General features: G+C 36.0%; 1 protein-coding gene across 1 annotated transcript; it reads left to right on the top strand.

Annotated features, from left to right (window-relative positions):
• Positions 1-429: 429 nt before the first annotated feature.
• LOC139983406 (uncharacterized) lies at positions 430-15,904 on the top strand. Its single transcript, XM_071996944.1, has 14 exons — positions 430-762; positions 3,945-4,271; positions 4,736-5,386; positions 6,366-6,704; positions 7,051-7,158; positions 7,959-8,011; positions 8,353-8,401; positions 9,158-10,644; positions 11,155-11,363; positions 12,071-12,153; positions 12,538-12,602; positions 13,358-13,405; positions 13,881-13,906; positions 15,481-15,904. Exons 1-14 carry the CDS (start codon positions 705-707, stop codon positions 15,533-15,535), a joined length of 3,558 nt encoding a protein of 1,185 aa, XP_071853045.1. The 5' UTR covers positions 430-704; the 3' UTR covers positions 15,536-15,904.
• The last annotated feature ends 3,532 nt before the right edge of the window (positions 15,905-19,436 follow it).

The raw sequence follows: 19,436 nt of genomic DNA, 5'->3' as shown, positions 1-19,436 counted from the left end.
AATACTCAAACCACGACATTCAGAGATGCCCTTATAAACTCTACAATTTCGTCAAATGTCATTCTTGCTAATGCTAAAATGACAGAATGATATCATATAAAGCGCTGCTGACACAGACATACCTATAGATCACAATAACTTACTGGCTGTGACTAGTCATATAAAACGGAAAAGGAACGTTGAAACGGCTCTGAAACATCTCACCCCCTCCCCACTCCCATTCTACATTTATTATTCCGCTACTGAGTCATACTTATTGGTTCTGTGGTAAGGATGAGTATAGTTATAAATAATTGATAACTCAAATGTACGTTATCAGGCTATGGCGATCACCTTGCTGATCATAAACAAATACAGACTTTGCTCGAGCTCGGTATGGCGAGTGCACCCTTCGAGATTTCAATTTTATAACGATATTCGTATAGTTTTAACTGCATCGAGCTATGGCACTGAATTAATGTACTACTTGTTACTAGCATTATTTCCATGACGGTAAAAGGTCGGTTATAATTACGTTTATTAAGCAACAATTATAAGAAAACCAAATGATGTCATGGTAAAACGATCTTGTCACTCTAATGCAACGGACTTTTAACTACAAAAATACTAACAGCACAAGTTTTCTGCTAAAAATAGGTGCCTAATGAAGTCGTTGTGCTATAACATTTCACTCTCTCCTTGAAGATTGATTCCACTGAAGGACGATGGGTGTATTCCTTCCATTGTGTGTGATTGCGTTAATACATGGGTGTCATTCTGTGGGTGAGTACAGTTTGCGATTTTATGCATGTATATATTATAATTATGGATATACGTAAATATATACATACATATACCATTCAAGGCCGGCTTTCGTTCTCTTCATTATGGAATACAAAGTTTAACCATAAGTTGTCATACTGATCGCTTCACCCTGGGTATACCGGTTACTGTTCTTACAATAGGATGTGTATGATAAAAAAAAACATGTACAGAAATGTAGACCTAAGTAACCATATAATGATTGTCAATTATGAAACAAAACTGTATCCTTTGAAATGTTCTTTTCTGCGTTATATGCTTGATCATATAGTGATTTGATATATCATAAACAGTAGATTATGCTTTCATTGCGATTAATGTAAACAAAATGAAAGTATTTCATATAGCCAATTTGGTACACCTGGCAGAATATGTCCATCTGTTACACGTGTCAGTCATATCCCTAGTACAGCACAACAACCAGAGTACATTGTTTTTTTGTATTTAAACTTATATTTTCAAGACTATATTGATGTAGCTTGGTACATATGCATTGGCCGACAAACCTAAATATTCACCACACAGTATAAACGGTGCATCATTGCAGAAACCTATCCGACATTTCGACATTCTCACTAAATAATTTGCTTACTGTTCACAAAGTTAATAGCGCATACACATAGTTTAAATGTATTTGAGGAGTATATATTAGCACATATTACAAGATGTGTCTATAGTTATATATCATTTCAGTGGTGTACCAACATGTTTCCTAGTTTACATATAACAAAATGTTACTATTACCAATTGATATTAGCCTATGTGTATGGACAAACAAAATGTATTTCAATGACTAGCTACTTCAGTCACTAGATGTAAGCTGAATTATACCGAACGGTATAGTCATCTGCAAACTGCAGTTGTACCCGTAACGGTATATTGTTCACTGTTTATTCTTAACATGGAATCGAAATATCAATGAGGTTCACTGGGATTTGTTGCATGCTCTCACAGAACTCTGGTTGAGTTTGATTTTTTTTACCAATTCAACATCGTTTAATTATACATCACTGGAGAGACTTCTTTAAGTAGCAAATTAATAGGTGGCTCGGGAGTAGTTATCCTATAACCGTTTCAAAATACGCAACAGGCTGAGCTCGAAATTTCACACCATTACAATAAGAAGGTGAGGTAGAGGCCACGACGTGCAATTAGTCTTAGACATTCAATGTCCCATTCTTGTCCTTTCATCTGCTCATTATTCATAACAATTAAGCAGTAAGAACTGCACTTGATGATGAAGTGCATTCTGTCAGAATTATCACAGAGTCATGCATCTCACGACGCTACCATACTATGATTCTTAAAATATTGGTATGTTGAATAACATCGTACTAGTTTGCTGATACATAAAAGACGTACATACTAGACCAAGAACACAGATGGCCGTTGATATATGTCTTGATCATGGCCATCACAGTGCAATTTAAGGCCAGGTTTATTGTTATGAAACATGAGAAATGGAAAGACCTGTTGCATATGTTTTTAACTTGTAGACTAGCGGATATTTGAATGCAACAATATGGAGATGATAAACTGTTATGGACATTACAACACTATATGGTTAAATCTTCCAATGTTAAACGTGCATTCTCATTGTTCATTATCTCGTTAACATATTCTTACTCCTGGTTCTTTGGGAACTGTTGAGGGACACTGAACTTGTTTTCATAATAAAATAGTTTGTGATTCTAACTTATATTACATATATTCACGTGTTACTGTATTGTATACTGTATGTTCCATAACTGTGATGAAATAAACAAATTTGTAAATAAGGTCCGTAGTACTTGTAAGGTATCGATAGAGACTATGATGTTTGTTAATATTTCACCTTACACCATCCTGAACATTCTCTGCAATACTTGGTTATACTTGAAGACAACGCAACAATGTGACTGGTCCTTATTTCCCAGGTGTAAGGTCACTCTTCCAGTCTGTCAAACTCTCTGTTTTATTTCCCCATACTTTTCATGTTTTCAGGTACCCGCGTAAATTTCATGTAATGCTGGAGTATGGTGTCACCAAATGTGATAAGAAAACATTGAAATGATTAGCACAAGTTATTCTAAAGTTGTTCTGTTGGTCAATATACATTGACTTATAATATTGGGCAATAATTTACCAATGCATATGCAAACAAACCAATGCATCTTCTTCCCTATGTATGGGTTAAGCATTAAACCATTGCTACTCTCCTTTATACTCAATGTATTTGGGCATTCCGTATCACGTGTAGACCGCTTTTCCCACCATTTTTGTAATGTGGGAATGACGACACACATATGATCTGCGAACAGCACATAATCTCAGGGTTGTTGAAAACTACCTGTAGTTTAGGGTAGTATGAAACCGGACTAATTCATTCAAGAGCTATCATTTAAATAATCCTTTACACAGTACAGAGCATTATATTCCTATACAAAAATTATAAAATGAGCTTGGATATCGGGTTGAAAATCTGTTAATTAAGCAACACTCGCCGGTTTTACCAATTATAAATTGAACCCTTTAAAATGTGAAATGATACTTAACTGTACAAAATTTACAATATAATCCACAAATCATGACTAAAACCATCATTACTTTACGCAAAACCTATGCTCAAAGTTGTCAATGACTGACTATGCTATAACCTGTTGTCGGTCACGATTCGGAAGTGACAGAAAATACTCACATGGACACTGATTGGTCACTTTGAACTATAATTGAAATTTATAGACAACGAAATTTTCGCATGGGTCAGTTTCATCTTGCAATATTGGCTTAGTGCATCAATAAACGTATTAAACGAGCGAAACAGGTGGTTTTTGATTGACTGACGTAATGTAGAAGAGATGATTTGATTGGTTGATTTTAATATATGATTTAGAAATATGTGGTGTGCACGCATATTTGTTTCGGCCAACGCATTGTAAATTTCAACGAAAAGGTTAATAACTTGTCAATTAGGGTTCGCCGGGTAAAATTATATCACAGTAATTTCTCTTTCATCAATCGCAAATTGCTGATATGTTAATGAATGTAACAGGCAATGCAATGCTGAGTATTCCAGATAAACGGAATATTTCAATATAGTAATTGCGAAATATGTGACAAAATAAATGGCTAAGTATAATAATGATCCTTGTTTTGTTTGGCAGACGCAGAAATTACCATAGGCTGTGGTTCTCCCCAGTACCTTGCTCTAGGGGGAACAGGTGTAATAGAATGTACGTTTCAACCTGATTTCTTTGGCATCTTTTGGTACATTGGGACCAATACTAGAGATGAGGAACCGATTATCAATTACAAAAGTTCTGCAAAAAGTGGACATGGTTTCCTATCAGGTGACTATGACGTACGTCAAGATGGTTGTCTGATTATTAACCAAGTATCCATGGTCCACGACGGCAACTTTACAGTTATAACGATGATGACGTCTGTTGATACTAACCCAACATATAATGTTGTAAGAGTCATAACTACTGGTAAGTGCCGAACATCGTTTTCTTTACATGTAATGCTCTAAGGGAGCAGTTTCCACTAAATGCTTTCCAAATAAACAGTTCTGTACCAATTATTGTAAACTTTCACAGCAATGAGGAGACTGAGCATTTGTTAAATTGGTAGTTGACACAATTATTCCAATTTAAACATATTTGAAAGCTTTCATCTAACTACAGTATCCCTTGTTCCCATTGTAACGTTGTCAAATGTCAGTTACCCATAGATAAAACTCCCATCTGTTTTACACCAACAATGTAATAATTTGTACACAAAGTATCAACTACAGCCCTTTTAGACGATAAGATCAATAGTTTATGACTATTCCTTCGATGTTGATGTATTAACTAATGCGAAAACGGATCAAATCTAGAATGTCTTTCGCTCCCAATGCTGGAATGTTAAGATAACTAGTGTCTAATAATTTGAATTTTCTTCTTATTCACAGTGATGCCTCAACACAATAGACCATATATAAGGCAATGTGGGAAGAGTGGTGACTGCAACATTAGGGTAAATCAAAATCAAGAAATTGACTGTTATGTGTCTAGAAGTCGTCCAGTTGTTTCACTGGAGTGGCTTGTCCGAACAATTGAAGGTGATACTAGCCTCCCATATGATTACAAAGTGATCGTTCAAAACGATTCCTTTACGTCGCAAGTCTCGACAGTTGACTTAAAACTGTATCCCTTGACATCAATGTTGTTAGTTTGCAAGGCTGTGAATCCACCACCCATACTTGAACATGTTGAATCTGCAATCCTGCTACAGAAGCTAGACAATGGTACGTTTGTTTTACGTAGCAAACGAATTGCTGAAAGGGGTGCCGAGTTTAGTTTGGTATGCGCTTTGAGCAGATCGATATTCTTCACTTGGCAAGTGAAACCATATGTTGGTGAATTGAAGTATCTCTTTTGGGGTCTCTTGGAGGGAAACAAAGTGACGACCTCACACGCATATTATGACGATTACGTTGTTTCTCCAAATGGCACCCTTTCATTTCCAAAAGCGAAACATGAACACGGTGGAGTGTACCAGTGTATTTCGGGGGATGGACTTGGTACTGAAAACGTGTTCGAATATAATGTCACCATAATCGGTGAGTATGCAAAAATGAGACTCTTCGAACGTGCTCGTAATACTATCGTATAAATACTGTCTATGAACCTAAAAAGCTATCAAAACCACATGAATTTTGCGGCATTAAAATATACCGCGAAAATCCTAACTACATTTGTTAATGCATTAATGATTAATGATATAATTATTCATTCCATTTCAATGGGGGGGGGGGGCTTTCGTTTTAAATGTAAATCCACACCAAAGGAATAAAAATGTTACAGTATTTGCATTAGATGTTTTGACCACATATCTCTAAGAGTGCAAAGAAACTAGACTTCTCGAGATACGGTGAATTGCACTAGGGCTCAAACTCTACATTTATATCACTTCACAAATCAGATACCAACCGTCAAAGAGAAACTACGATTTATACAAATATTTAATTACTGAGCTAAAGCAGAGATGAGTAGATGTGAACGTGCAAGCACAAACTAGAAGGACAAACAATGTATACAGGAGTATGAATTTTTAAGATTCATGATTGGGTTTGACAATTTTTTATACGATATCGTAATCGTTCCATAGTTATATAAAGTAATAAACAACCCTGGTTCGATCGATGTAATTTAATGCCACGTTGTAGTGAGCCGAATAACTGTTTATAACATATTACTTGTGAAGCGTTATCAGGTTACAAACTTTCATCAAGTTAGCATGATGAACCAGCTCCAAAACATTATGTAACTAGTTAGTTTATATACAACATGATGAAACGCCAGTACAACACCTCATCAAGAAAAAATATAGGACAATCGACATTTGATTTCTCACAAACATTTGAAACACACTGTTTCTTAATGCGATTATAAGGGAGAAGCTGATCTACTTTGGTAGATTCAACCGATTTATCATGGCTCGTTATTTTACACGCGAACTGCATGAGTGAATACATCTTCACATCATTTCTGATTTTCAATTCACCAAAAAAATCATCGTTTTTCACATTTTCTATCTAGCTACTCCAGAACCTAGCTATCCAGTTATCGAACAATGCAATGGTGCAAGAAATTGCACTGTTCCAATACATCATGGAGAAGTTCTAATGTGTTCGGTATCAGGAATATGGCCAGAGGTGCGACTAGAATGGCACAAACCTAAGGAAACGTCGGCAATATCGTTTTCAGAACAACATATGACTGTCAAATTGTCCGGCGATGCTTACGATATAACCTATGCTACTAAGATAAACGTACTACATTCGAGCGAACAATTAATTAAGATAGGGTGTTCTGTAACTGGACCAAACTCGTCGTTTTTCGATATGCATTCTACTATAAGCCTTTTCATTCTGGATGGTAAGCTATTATTTTCTTTTCAAATATTCTCTAACATATGTATGATTTAAATGCAGTATATTAATTATTATCATATGTTTATGAATAAATTAGAAAATTATAATATTTCATGTGAACTAATGATGTTGGCGCTCTTAAATAGGATTGGAAGTGATGATAATATTATATATTTGTTATCACTGGTACCTGTGTTTAGTTTTATTGAGACATATTTGACGCACGTTTATTGTATTTTTAACAGATACTGGTGCAATGCATTATTATATTCATACCTGTGCAGAGACACCGTGATCTAGTGTATTAATCACAACTCTTTTGATCATTTTTTTCCCCATCTCATTTGCAGATATAACTACAGATACGGAGAGACCATATGTTTATGCCTGGGCCAGTGTATTTGTCATACCGATTATGATAGTGGTGATCTGTTTCTGTTTCGTTTTTAGACGGAGAGGTACTTATTTCCCTGAAGGTCTATCGATGAGTTTGGTAGCAAGCGTGCAGGGAATTCACACTGGGGTATATTTGGAGGGATCCGGAAAATATATAGGGGGAACAGTGATATGTGAAGAGAAATGACACTGTGGCATGATTGTCTCCTAGGCCCGACCTGCTTATCGGCGGATCTGGTTATCATTAGAAAAAGTATTGTAAAAGTTTTGCTTCAATAATCCATTAATTCATTGCACAAAGCAAACTATGCCTTCTCAACGTCTCCAGTGTATCATGAACATAAACAAGTTGACTTGAGGGTGGTTACTTGAAGAGATCTTTACTAGTATCAATTGGCGTGGTGGCCAATTGGCTAAGGCATCGGACTTGTGATCCAAGGATTACAGGTTCGAGTCCTGGCCAGATCATTGCGTTGTGTCCTTGGGTAAGGCACTTAATCTCCATTGCCTCTCTTCACCCAGGTGTATAAATGGGGACTTGCGAGGTAACTTGTAAATATAGTTGCGTGCGCCGGTTTGTGGCTGCACTACATGGTAAGTCCCCGGGATGGTTGTGGTGCACTGTGGTGCCCCACGAGAGATTTATCGAATTGTGCACACTTTGGTGTGTAAGTGTGACAAGTTAAGAATGACGCAGGGTTAAGTTGTGTGAGAGGGCCTTGGCCTTGAAGAAGACTGTAAACCTAAAATAATGGAAAATAATGAAATCGGTTATAAATACTATTTTGCACTGCAAGAACAACACTCAGAAACAGCTACAAAACCATGCAGTGCTAACTTATTTTTCGGTTCCTCTTTGCAGTTGCCCACCTTAAGGAACAATTTAGAAACCATGCTGCAGAAAATGAGGACGAGGTAGGTGTGGTAATTTTCGTTTAAAATGGACTTAGTACACCATAGATGTCTACTGTTGAAAATATTATACTAGTCTGAGCATATACAAAAGGTCTTTAAAAAGAAAAGAGGAAATCAAAAATCATTCAAGGTCTTTTAGCCGTCTTCAGATCGTCTGGGACTGTATGGGAAGCAGGCGGGAGATAATAAACGTACGGTTTACCAACTCAAACGAGAACTAATGCGGTCAGCAACAGTTTGAAATGTTTTTTTTTAGATAACGGACATGCTGCATGGATTTAATTCCTTTGATTTAATTACTTCATCATACTTGAAAATGATAATTTTCTTTTGCTTTTTAGATTCTTCCGATGATTATGGAAGAGCAGTATTCAGCGCACCAGCAAAGAGGTAAATAAAAACATGCAAGAATAACCAAGTAGGTAACATTCAAAATAAATGGTAAGTCAATTTTAACGTGGAGTGTGCGAGTCCCAAGCTAGCTGTAGCCCTTTCTGTATACATGAATCAGGAAACGTTGAGACTCAGCAAAAGCCAATTGAACCCATTTGATCTGTCCTCACTCTCATGTGAAATATTGCACTTACTACAGAGATTTGAGGGTATTAATCTGGAAGTGAATTTACTTAATATAGTTTAAGTAACACCATTGTTCAATATCTGTAAATACCGTTTAGTCTTAATTCTTATCACTTATCTGGTCTTCCGGTGCTAGGATACAATGAATGGTCAACATAATCACAGTTCTTAATGGTTTTTAATTTAGTTTGCTTGTAAATATTAATTACACATTAACACTTGACGTAAGTAACGCAATAACCATTGTCGTTCCCATAACTGGGCAAATGGTTTAAGAATCATTATCTAACAGTGCGGCAGAATGCACCAAACGCTAAATTTACCAAATCGGGTCAGTCGAGTCTTCCCCTTTTCATATTGATTTGAGATACCCAAACTTCCCGGGGAATCCCCTGTAACGTTTAAGGGTTGTATAGGTGGGGCTTAACATTGCGTATACAAGTCAGCATGATTGCCCATTATGTTAACAATGTGGCTAACAACTCTCCAGATGCCCGCACTATGCAAGTGAAATAAGAAATACAGTAAATTCACATTTCAGTCTTGTAAACTTTTCTTTTATTACAGAGTTGGGTAAGGTTTTCGTATCTGAAATTAAGCGAAGATATGAATTCCTCTGTAAGACGATACGACCAATTCCTTACATAAGAGATAAAATATTTTGCGTGAACGAACTTTTCATTCAGGGACAAATTGAAGTTTTGGATATAGGCGCAGATGATAAAAAGGAAAATAACTGGAGAAATGTTGGTTCCTATCAAGATATTTTTAGGCAACAAACAAACCAAACTAACGTTGTGGAAGGTGACCCTGGTTACGGGAAGTCAATGCTTTCACTCCAGTTTGCTTATGAATGGTCCTTAAACACTCCCTCGCCAATCTCTAAAAAGTTCGATATTCTTATTCTGTTAAGACTAAGGCAGCTTGGAAATGTAACATCATTGTTCCACGCGATTCGGCGATTCATTCTTCCAAAAGACTCCAATCTCCGAGAAAACGAGATTCGAGAAATTATGAAAAGTGCAAAATCTATCTTATTTATATTCGATGGCTATGATGAGTATCCTGATGCAGGAGTTGAGACTGATATTTTGCAAATAGTTAACAAAGAAATATTTCAAGAAGCATGCGTTATAGTAACGACGAGAAGATCAAAGCTTCCCGCTGTTTTGAATATCCAGGTTGGACGTTTCAGGTTGAGGGGGTTTGATACGATGGCTAGACAGTCGTACATACGCCAAGCAATTGCCGGAGATGACCTCGAACTTTGTGAGAAAATTAATGCAAAGCTCAGGGAGAATCCTGTTTTTGAGGATCTTTGTGAGACTCCCCTTATATTTGCGATGTTTGCTCATATGATTGGCGAGGAGAAGAGCTTTTCAACAATTTCATCAGCGACGACTTTATTTAAATACATGATTTCTTGCTTTCACAACCATATGCGAAATAAATTAAATGATGAAAATGTTCCTAATCATGATCTATATGAGAGAGACCATGCCAGGTTAGATCAACTAGCTTTTCAAGGGCTTACACAAAAATCGATACAACTTAGCTGGGCAAAAGATGTCCTTATTGAAATTCTTGGAGATCCATTTTACAACCAATACATTAGCACTGGTATCTTGGTGGAAGAAGAGTCCTTATCAATGGACAGTTATTCAGTACTGGAGTACCATACTGAAGTGCGGTTCCATCACAAGTTATTCTGCGAGTGGTATGCTGCACATCATGTTGTGAGCAAATCATCAAAACGGTGGATAAACAGTATTTTCAAACAGCTTCAGAATAGTGATGTAGATTACATTTACCGGTTTGCATGTGGCTTGAATCGTTCTGCAGCTAAACATATTATACGAATCTTCAAAGACTTTGCTGATGGTCAGCAGCATTCAATATTATGTATTATGGAACAGCCTGGCACTGAAATAGCTGATAATGTGCGTAAAGAAGTAAAGGACATTACATCCAAGACAGTTTACTTCCGGCAAGATGACAGTCGAATACTTCAAAGATCAACTATTCAGCTTTTACAAATTGCATCATCGTTAAAGGTAACAGGAGATGATCATCATACGTACTTTCTCTAATTATATGTGGTTCTATGTAACAAATTATCTACGTACCGGAAAGTTGACATATGGTACCGCATTGTATAATTGTGTTTTACCAACACCAGTGGTTAGGTTGATATAACCATTTTGAATTGTTTTCAATTGTTAAAATTGTTAGATTTAGTAGTTAATTCAATGTATTAATTATCAATGTATACAAAAGGTTTTGAAGAAAAAAAGTATTTAATAAAGAATTGTCTGTATTTAATCAAGAAAGCATTGTCTGAAATGGACTAATTTAGGTATTGTTTTCGTAATCTTCTGAAGTTTTTGATACTTGGTTCTGCTTTGTGAGCAATATTGTCACTTCTACAACAAAATTACATTCAGGTCACCTGAAGATTTATATGTTATGATTTTTGTTTATAGGCTATCGCAAACTTATGTACCACTAAGAGTGTTTTAGTTTTTTTCGTGTGTTATCATGACTGTTTATTTCCTTCATTGCAGATACCAATTTTAAAAGTGTCCATATCTGGGTGCTTCTCAAGAGTTGATGTGCAAGAGACTGCTATATTTCTTAATGAAAATCAACGGTTGCCTCTGTTAAACACTATTAAACAACTGACAATTAGTTCTGTAGGAGGAAGGTTAACGGTGGAAGAAGTCAAGGGAATTATCGAATATGCTGGCAATTGCCAGTCATTGACTACTCTACGGTATGTTGTCGTTTTTCATTAAGATTTCGTGTATTATCTACTTCGGTGCAACATTCCTTGAAATTTTCTCTGCTGCAGATGCCAAATATTCCTTAATAAATGTTGCATGTGAGCATGTCATTTTGGAATCCATCACATCGAAACTTAAAATTTATCAAAGAATGACACCCAAATCAAGTAATTGATTTAATACAAAACCTTATGGCATGCTTTCAAGGCTTTTTTTACTCAAGCTCAAGCTCAACCTCAAGCTCAACCTGATATTATAGACAAGCTACAAGTCAAAGTTAAACGAAGATGTCCCAGGTCATTAAATGTTTCTTCCTCTTTCTTGTGGAGCCCATAACTCATTGGTATCCTTTAGTGAGAAACATTAACTGTTTTTGTGGCAAAGTATTGACTGACAGAATATATAATAAATAGGAAGTATGAAACATCTCAGGATCTCCTGAAAGTCTACCTGTGTCAGAAGACATATCAGCAGTGATCGGTGGCTCAGCGTATTATATCGAATTGTTTTTTGTCTTTTTGGTGGGCGCTTTATGATGGCCATTGATTGATTAATTAGTTATTGCCTTATTTATTTATTAATTTATTGGCCGACTGACAGATTGATTGGTTGCTCCATTGACATATATATATATATATATATATATATATATATATATCACTGTATATTGTTTACCTATACATGTTATTTCTTGCAGATTGTGGCATTGTTTCCTGCCATTTCATATCCCTGATCTAACTTCAGTCAAGATGCCAGATAACCGATTACAACAACTTAACAGTTAGTGGCTAGTACTCTTTCTTGAACTTGTACAATAAATCAACCAATGGACTTAAGAAAAAAACACGTGAAAGCACTTAGTTGATTTTCAGGTGTTCATTGTTGCAATGTAATAGCATATGTCTCGTGTGTGTAGATATTTAATAAGCTTAAGGCATTTTTCTATTGACAAAAAAGAAAGCTGGCACATTATACCAACGTGACGTCATAAAATTATGTAGTTGCAAAATCTTCAAAATATACATATAAATATGAAATATCTTAAATTGCGTCAGGGGCCTACGCACACATTAAACATGGTTGCAAAAGCCAATCCAACAGTAAAATAAGAAGACCACATACTGAGTTATTAATTTTTACTGAACATAAATGTTATTCTTTCAGTACTCTGGGATCCATACATTAAGAACCAAACATACAACCTATGTGTACCGTCTGGAAAGTGGAAGGTAAATTTCGATGTACTTCACTTATGTGTGGGAGACAATAACCGTATAGTGCTCCAGATACTCAACATATTCTGTATTATTATAAATATATGCTTCTGGCCCATAATGAATTCACTATTAGCATTTCTTACAATACAACGATGATTGACAGAATTGTACAGATTTGACATGTTGAGCCTCGGTTGAAATAGTAATGGCCAGATGAAAGGGGAGAGTGTACGAGAGTTAAAGCCCTTAGGATCAATGTCAATTGAGTGGACGAGTGGAATGTGGAGTAATGAATAACGCACTTTCATTTTCACTATCTCCGTAAGGTAAAATGAACAATTAAATACATTTTCTGGGGACCCAACCTAGCTTTCGGTTCCGCGAAAGAAAAAAGGACAAGTAAGAATCGTCGTCCTGTACTATCCTTATTGTACGTTGTCCAGTCCTCTTGAAAATATCAGTTCTGCAAAGCAAAGGAATTGCACGTGCATTTCAAATGAAGTAAACCTGTAAACCTTTCCTCAGAAAATTACAAAAAGACCATTTATTCGATGTAGAATCTGCTATAAAAACGCTTAGTCATCTAGTTGAAACATACGGTTACCGATCTAATAGCTTCATTAGGAATTATGATCCGTTATTAAATATCAGAATGGCTTTGGACAAACAAATAATGTATAAAGTGCAAAAACACCTTTTTATTTCCATTTCAATATCTATTATTAAGGATATTTTATCTGTATATCCTGGTTTCTCTTTCCCTATAGTTGCTTGACGGAATAGAAGAAATGGACGAAGCAGAATACGAAAAAGAGGTAGGCATGGTCCTGATAGGGCATACTGTTCTCTGTTTATTACTGTGAACAATACACAGTTGTTAGTTGTGAGTTATACAAAACAATAAGAGGTAATATGGATATGTCGTGGTTTATAAAATACATAAACAGCACAATTTTTAACCAATCATTCCCAACCTAATTATTTCATTTTTCTTAGTTAATAAATCATGAAACGAGTTTCTTCCTGAACATAGTGTGAAGGATAATTATCAACTCTACAAACGTAACGTTTATGGGTTACTTGTAAACAGTTATATGGGAAAAAACTTTAAACATATCATGTTAATATAATAATGTTATGGCTTGAACATTTACAATTTTATTTCCATGTCTTTGATCTCCCAGTGATGTCTTAGGTTGATTAAAAATTATAACAATCCCAACAATAAATTTGTTTTTAGAGTTATGAAGTGTTATTTCAATCATGTTATAACTATGCTCATTTTCACAGGATGTAAAGTATCAACAGTATTTCAGGTGAGTTCACTAATCATTTAAAGGAGATTCTTTTTAAAGTTTGAAAATTCTCTCCATAGCAAGGTTGGCCACTTGATGTATACCCTTCTAATTCAAATCTTTACCGTTAACTCTCCATTGGTTGGTTATTGTTTATTTATTTGAAATCTTCATAGCATTAGAATTGAAACATGTGATGCTAAATTTCTGCAAACGATTTGCAGAGATTCTTTTATTTTTTGACCTCGAACACTAAATGGTCATTGTAACTGTGACCTTTTCTTCATTTTGCGTTGTTCTATATGATGTTTACATTTTGGATCATGTACTCTATCTCGGGGTCTTACCCTTCCAAGACTATGACCGGGTCCCATTTGAGTGTCCTGAGACCCGCGTTTTACACAAAACATGCACCTCAGCACAAGGTACAACACTGCGATCGTTCTCAAGTGTAAATGGGTCTTAATGACGTTTTTAAAGCCTTGTTTGGGTAAAACATTTTACATAGTTAAGGGTAACATATTTACAAGCTTTTTAAATATTCATAAAGGTGTTTGGACACATTATACAAGCATGACTGTGGGGCAATGCCGTTAACCCATCAGTGGCATTCACATGATTACAGAGGTTCGTTGTCAAATGCAAATACCTCCTCGCCTGATTTTGGTAGGGTATGTTACGTAGGGCTAGAGGTAAATGGGGAATTTTATGAACAAGGGTAGGGTCCGAGGTCCCCCTCCCACAAAAACAAACTTTAGAAGTGAAACAGTGCAGAATGTGGCATAATTCAACTATTATGAACTAGCTTTAAGCAACAGAACGTGGTGAATTACCGTAGTAAAGACTATATTACGTAACCATTGGTGTCAAATTGTTCAAAAGTCAATTCATAGAAAAACTTTACAGACAATCATTGCAGCTATCAGAAAATGGGATGCCAGGTCTGCAACTAATCTATGTGGTACTGACATTACCGACTTTTTCAGTACAAGGTTCCAAGTGAGGGTCCAAGTAACCGATCATCTCATAATTAGCAGAGGTTAAACTGAGAAAACACAGTATCAGTGTATCCATACGTCTCGTATTGCCCTAAGAAATTGCATTAATTGTAAATGCAAAGGATAACTTCGTGGGATGCTACCCCCATTATTTGCCTCAAATTGTAGTTAGGGGCTAAACAAACATCAAGACGTATTGCTAATGCATTTTACAACCTGATTTTTCAGGTTGATTCCCACTAGTTACTTAAAAACCACAGGAAATCAACTTTGCCAAGGTTCATTTTACACGAACGTCTGCAAATAATGTACTTGCTATTTTGAAGAGGTCGGCAAGAGAATTATGGCTTCAACGTCCACTTACACAAAAAATCAGATATAGTGCATTATCATTGTGGTGGGAAGGATCGAAGCAAACCTTTGGTCAATGGCATCTTCTATGGGATACTATAGTGCAGAAAACGTCATAAAGGATGTTTAGTGAAAGTGGCAGAAAAGAAGCAGATAGGCTGTTTTTTTATGATTGTGTTAGTCATTCAGTAAAAATCAATAACTCTTATTCCGACATTGTATTTTCTTGTTCAAATCTATTTTCAGGGAATTAAACATTGTTACACCAAGCAGTGACTCACAAGACATTCAAAATGAATGATATCTAGGAAGTCGATGCGTAGCTGGAATATAGCAAATATGGCAGTCTTTCAAGAACTGAGTCTTTTCTTTCAAACTTGTGATACCCGATAACATCTACTGATCAGTAATTCATTGGGATTTAAAGACTGACAACTCAACCTAACTTGAAAAGTTTTAAGTTTAGCAGGAGAACAAGTAATAGCAATATTAGTGTTCGCATGAGGCAATTCATATGTAGTTATCAAATAGAAATCCAATTTTTCTTTAAATATACATCACAACTCATGGTTGTTTGCGTGAATCAGAAGCTATGTTAAATTCTTTTCAAAACATATCAAAATCTACTTAACTTATTTTAGTGTAAAAGAACCATTGCATAATAAACATACTGCTTTCGTTCACTTTTTGTTGTTTGTTTTTGTGTCTTTTTATTTATATTATATATATATATATATATACACACATATATATATATATATATATATATATATGTGTGTGTGTGTGTGTTAAGTTATATATATTGGAAGCGGGGGCGGGCTTTTCTTGTTATGCAGTCATTAGTTTATGTTAAAGATAAACTAAAATTCCCTTTTTAATAGTATAGTATAGCTGTTAAAATATTGGTGCTGAATCTTCGAAGTAGCATGTTCGTTCAGAAAAAAAAAAATATATGGAACTTTAAACAAGCAGGTAAGTCACGAACGAATATGAGTGACTATTGCAGTGGTCAGCCTTATGCAATTATTTGTAATAATGGAAGAAATAGCAAACACCTAGCAATGACCAACAGTAACATCACTGCAAACATTGTCTAACAAATGCTCCAGATGTGTAGTGAACATGAGGAAATTATTAATTCATTATCGCAGTCCCTTTCAGTGTTTTTATTCATAAAGTGCAGTTTATATGGCAACTTCGGCATGTAGTGCCTTCAGAAAGATAATGTTTATGACCATCGACGTAGAATTAGTGATACTCTCATAGCACAACTGAAAATACAAACATATGCAGGTTGAGGGTCAACCATTTCCCAAAGTTAAAAATTAGAATTATGGTCTCTAGTTAAGTTTCCAGTGTAGGAATGAAAAGATGAAAGGTACATCAAGGTCGTAAGAGGCAAAATATCACGCCCACCCACTTTCATAAAGTTTAAAGCTTCTGTATCCTTTATAAATTAAATTTTAGCAACTGGCCTATTTCTTTAAACGTACAGTTATACACTGTTAAGCACCACAATCAAATATCAAAGGAATAAATGGGATACCTAACACTTTCATAATTGCCCATCTGACTTACACCCTAATAAAGACGACCAAGTTTATCGTGTCTATGTGACTGGTTTGATAACTGTCATGAACAAATCACCCATCCTCTCACCAACTGCCTGATGGTGGTATTAGTTTCAGTGTCAACACTGTTCACATTTTAACATAAAAAATGAAAAGTTAAAGCATTAGGAAATAAACGGTTTCAGATTCTTTTTTACAATGACATCATATTTTTACAAAATGACAGCTCATGTAGACCTGTTTTGGGGAGTTGCTCTTCACCAAAACATTCTGCCATAGGTGGTGGTTGGGTTCGTGTCCTCTTTTAAACACATCTCTGCAAAAGATTGGTTTACGTACAACTCGCCAAACAAAATCATTTTAAGGGGATCATTTTTTTCTACAAAAGAGCTCTAAGACTGCATATTTTTTCTATGTAACGCGTTTTTAACACCGTCTTTGCCCTCTTCAACCCTCCAGCTTTTGATCCCGACCTGCCTAAACGGTATTACAATCATCACGCTGAGCTTATTATAAGTCGTTTATGCTTTTGTAAAAGTCAGCCACATCATCAGTAATCATTACATTATGTATTACTCGGTTGTTATATTGATTGTCTACTCGCACTTCAACTTGCATAGAAAAGTGTGACTGTTTGTGTTATAAATTATAATCATCACGCTGAGCTTGTTATAAGTCGTTTTATGCTTTTGTAATAGTCAGCCGCATCCTCAGTTATTAATATATTATTATGCCTTACTTGTTTGCTTCAATGATTGTCTTTCTTGCCAGTTTATAATTGTTTACAGTTAGAGTTTGAATGAACAATACCTCAACCAAAAAAATGTTAAAGAGATCTTTCACTGCCTTGTAAACGTTGTTTCATCTTATGAAAGTCAATCAAAATCATATTAGGAACGATTAAATCGGACAAAAAATATTAAACTTAGGATAAATGTGCCTATTAACAAAAATAATATTAATAATAATAATCACGTCATTATTACAAATGCGTTGCACAAGTTGTACTGTTTAGCACTATATTTTGCCCCCTTTCCACAGTTTTGCACTCCATTTTGCACCGTTGGCCTACTCGATATTTAGAAAACGTTTAGTTACTGAGTAGGCTACAGGCTTTCTTAGACTGAGGAGTAAGTTATAATAACTAATGTGATGTTTTCTATTACATGGTTTTGTCAGAGTGGCGCAGAATTTATAATGAAGAAATTCGAACATGATTTGAATATTAAGAGGGCGTAAAATGCCATACAATGCCACTTTAAACTTCAACAAAAGTAGCTTATAAGCCACGGGAATCCGAAATATACGTCCTAACATACCCATTTGATTTTTCTCAAGTTTGGCTGAAATTGTGACTTTTTTATTTCATTCAAAAATCATGCGTGGGATCGTTGGCGCCCTTCTGATTACCTGCCAGTCAATAATAATCTCATCCTTCCCATTGTTGCAAAAATGGACTATTTATTATGACGAAATTTCGAACATGATTTGAATATTTTAAGGGCCTAAAATTCCATACAATGCCACTTTAAACTTCAAGAAAAGCAGCTAATAAGCTACGGGAAACCGAAATATGCGTCCCAACTGAAATTTGAGAAGTGTTATTTTTTGGGCCAAATTTGATCATTTGTAAGGCCCTCACCTCCCCTCACCTCCCCTCCCCTCACCTCCCCTCACCTCCTCTCACCTCCCCTCACCTCCCCTCACCTCCCCTCCCCTCCCCTCCCCTCCCCTCACCCCCTCACCTCCCCTCACCTCCCCCTCACCTCCCCTCTTCAAAGGGGAACAACCTTATGATTTTTTTTCTTCAAATTTGTCCAAAATCGTTACCTTTTTTTAAATTTATTTCCAAAATCATGCGTGAGGTCGTTTGCGCCCTTCTGTTTACCTGCCAGTCAATAATAATCTCATTGATCACGCATATACACACTTTCCTTTCGTTTAAACTTAACGTAGGTTTAAAACTGGGTTACCCTGGTGAAATAAATAACACACATTTCCGGGTTTCTTTTCCGTGAGACAATCTTCAAAAAGGAGTATGGATGGAAAAAAACTATTGGGAAATACTTGGTTCTCAGGCAAAAGTGTACATCTGGATGGCCATATTCAAGCCCGAGAAGTACCAATTCCGGTGATCTGGGGGGGAGGGGGGGTTATCAAAACCAGAAATGTTCTTGTACGCTGCGCGCCAACCAGTTGTCGCGCCCCCCGGGTTAGAAAATCCTAGATACGCCCCTGTACAAGGCTATATATCATTTCAGACTGGAATGGGTGATATGCATAACTTTACGACAAAGCAGGTCGTATCCCTCTGTCAATAGTTACACCTGGCTTTATAGCCTATATTTGAGTGAAAGCTACATGCAGTACTTTGGGCATTTAATCTGTTTCTCAGCTGGAAAATAAAAATATAAAATATCCCTCCCAAAATGATTTGGCCTATTAGAGAAGACATAGAACAATGGCATATGGGCACGTTGGCACTCAATTATTAATGCAAAAAACGGCACGACTGGTCAGTACAATTGTGATCCGTTGGCTTAAAATGTTAGAACGGACCCTCACAGTTTCCAACAGTGTAACATACCCAGTGAATTATCCACTCAAGTACCTATATGTGGGACTGTGTCG

This window comes from Apostichopus japonicus, chromosome 16 (assembly GCF_037975245.1).
Source record: "Apostichopus japonicus isolate 1M-3 chromosome 16, ASM3797524v1, whole genome shotgun sequence".
Taxonomy (NCBI): Eukaryota; Metazoa; Echinodermata; class Holothuroidea; order Aspidochirotida; family Stichopodidae; genus Apostichopus; species Apostichopus japonicus.
This window is presented reverse-complemented; position numbering and strand designations above follow the sequence as displayed.

Coding starts and splice junctions, on each gene's coding strand:
- LOC139983406 (XM_071996944.1), top strand. CDS start 705: ATGGGTGTATTCCTTCCATTGTGTGTGATTGCGTTAATACATGGGTGT. Junction 5,387..6,365: donor ATATAATGTCACCATAATCG/GTGAGTATGCAA, acceptor TTTTCTATCTAG/CTACTCCAGAACCTAGCTAT. Junction 12,603..13,357: donor TACCGTCTGGAAAGTGGAAG/GTAAATTTCGAT, acceptor CTTTCCCTATAG/TTGCTTGACGGAATAGAAGA.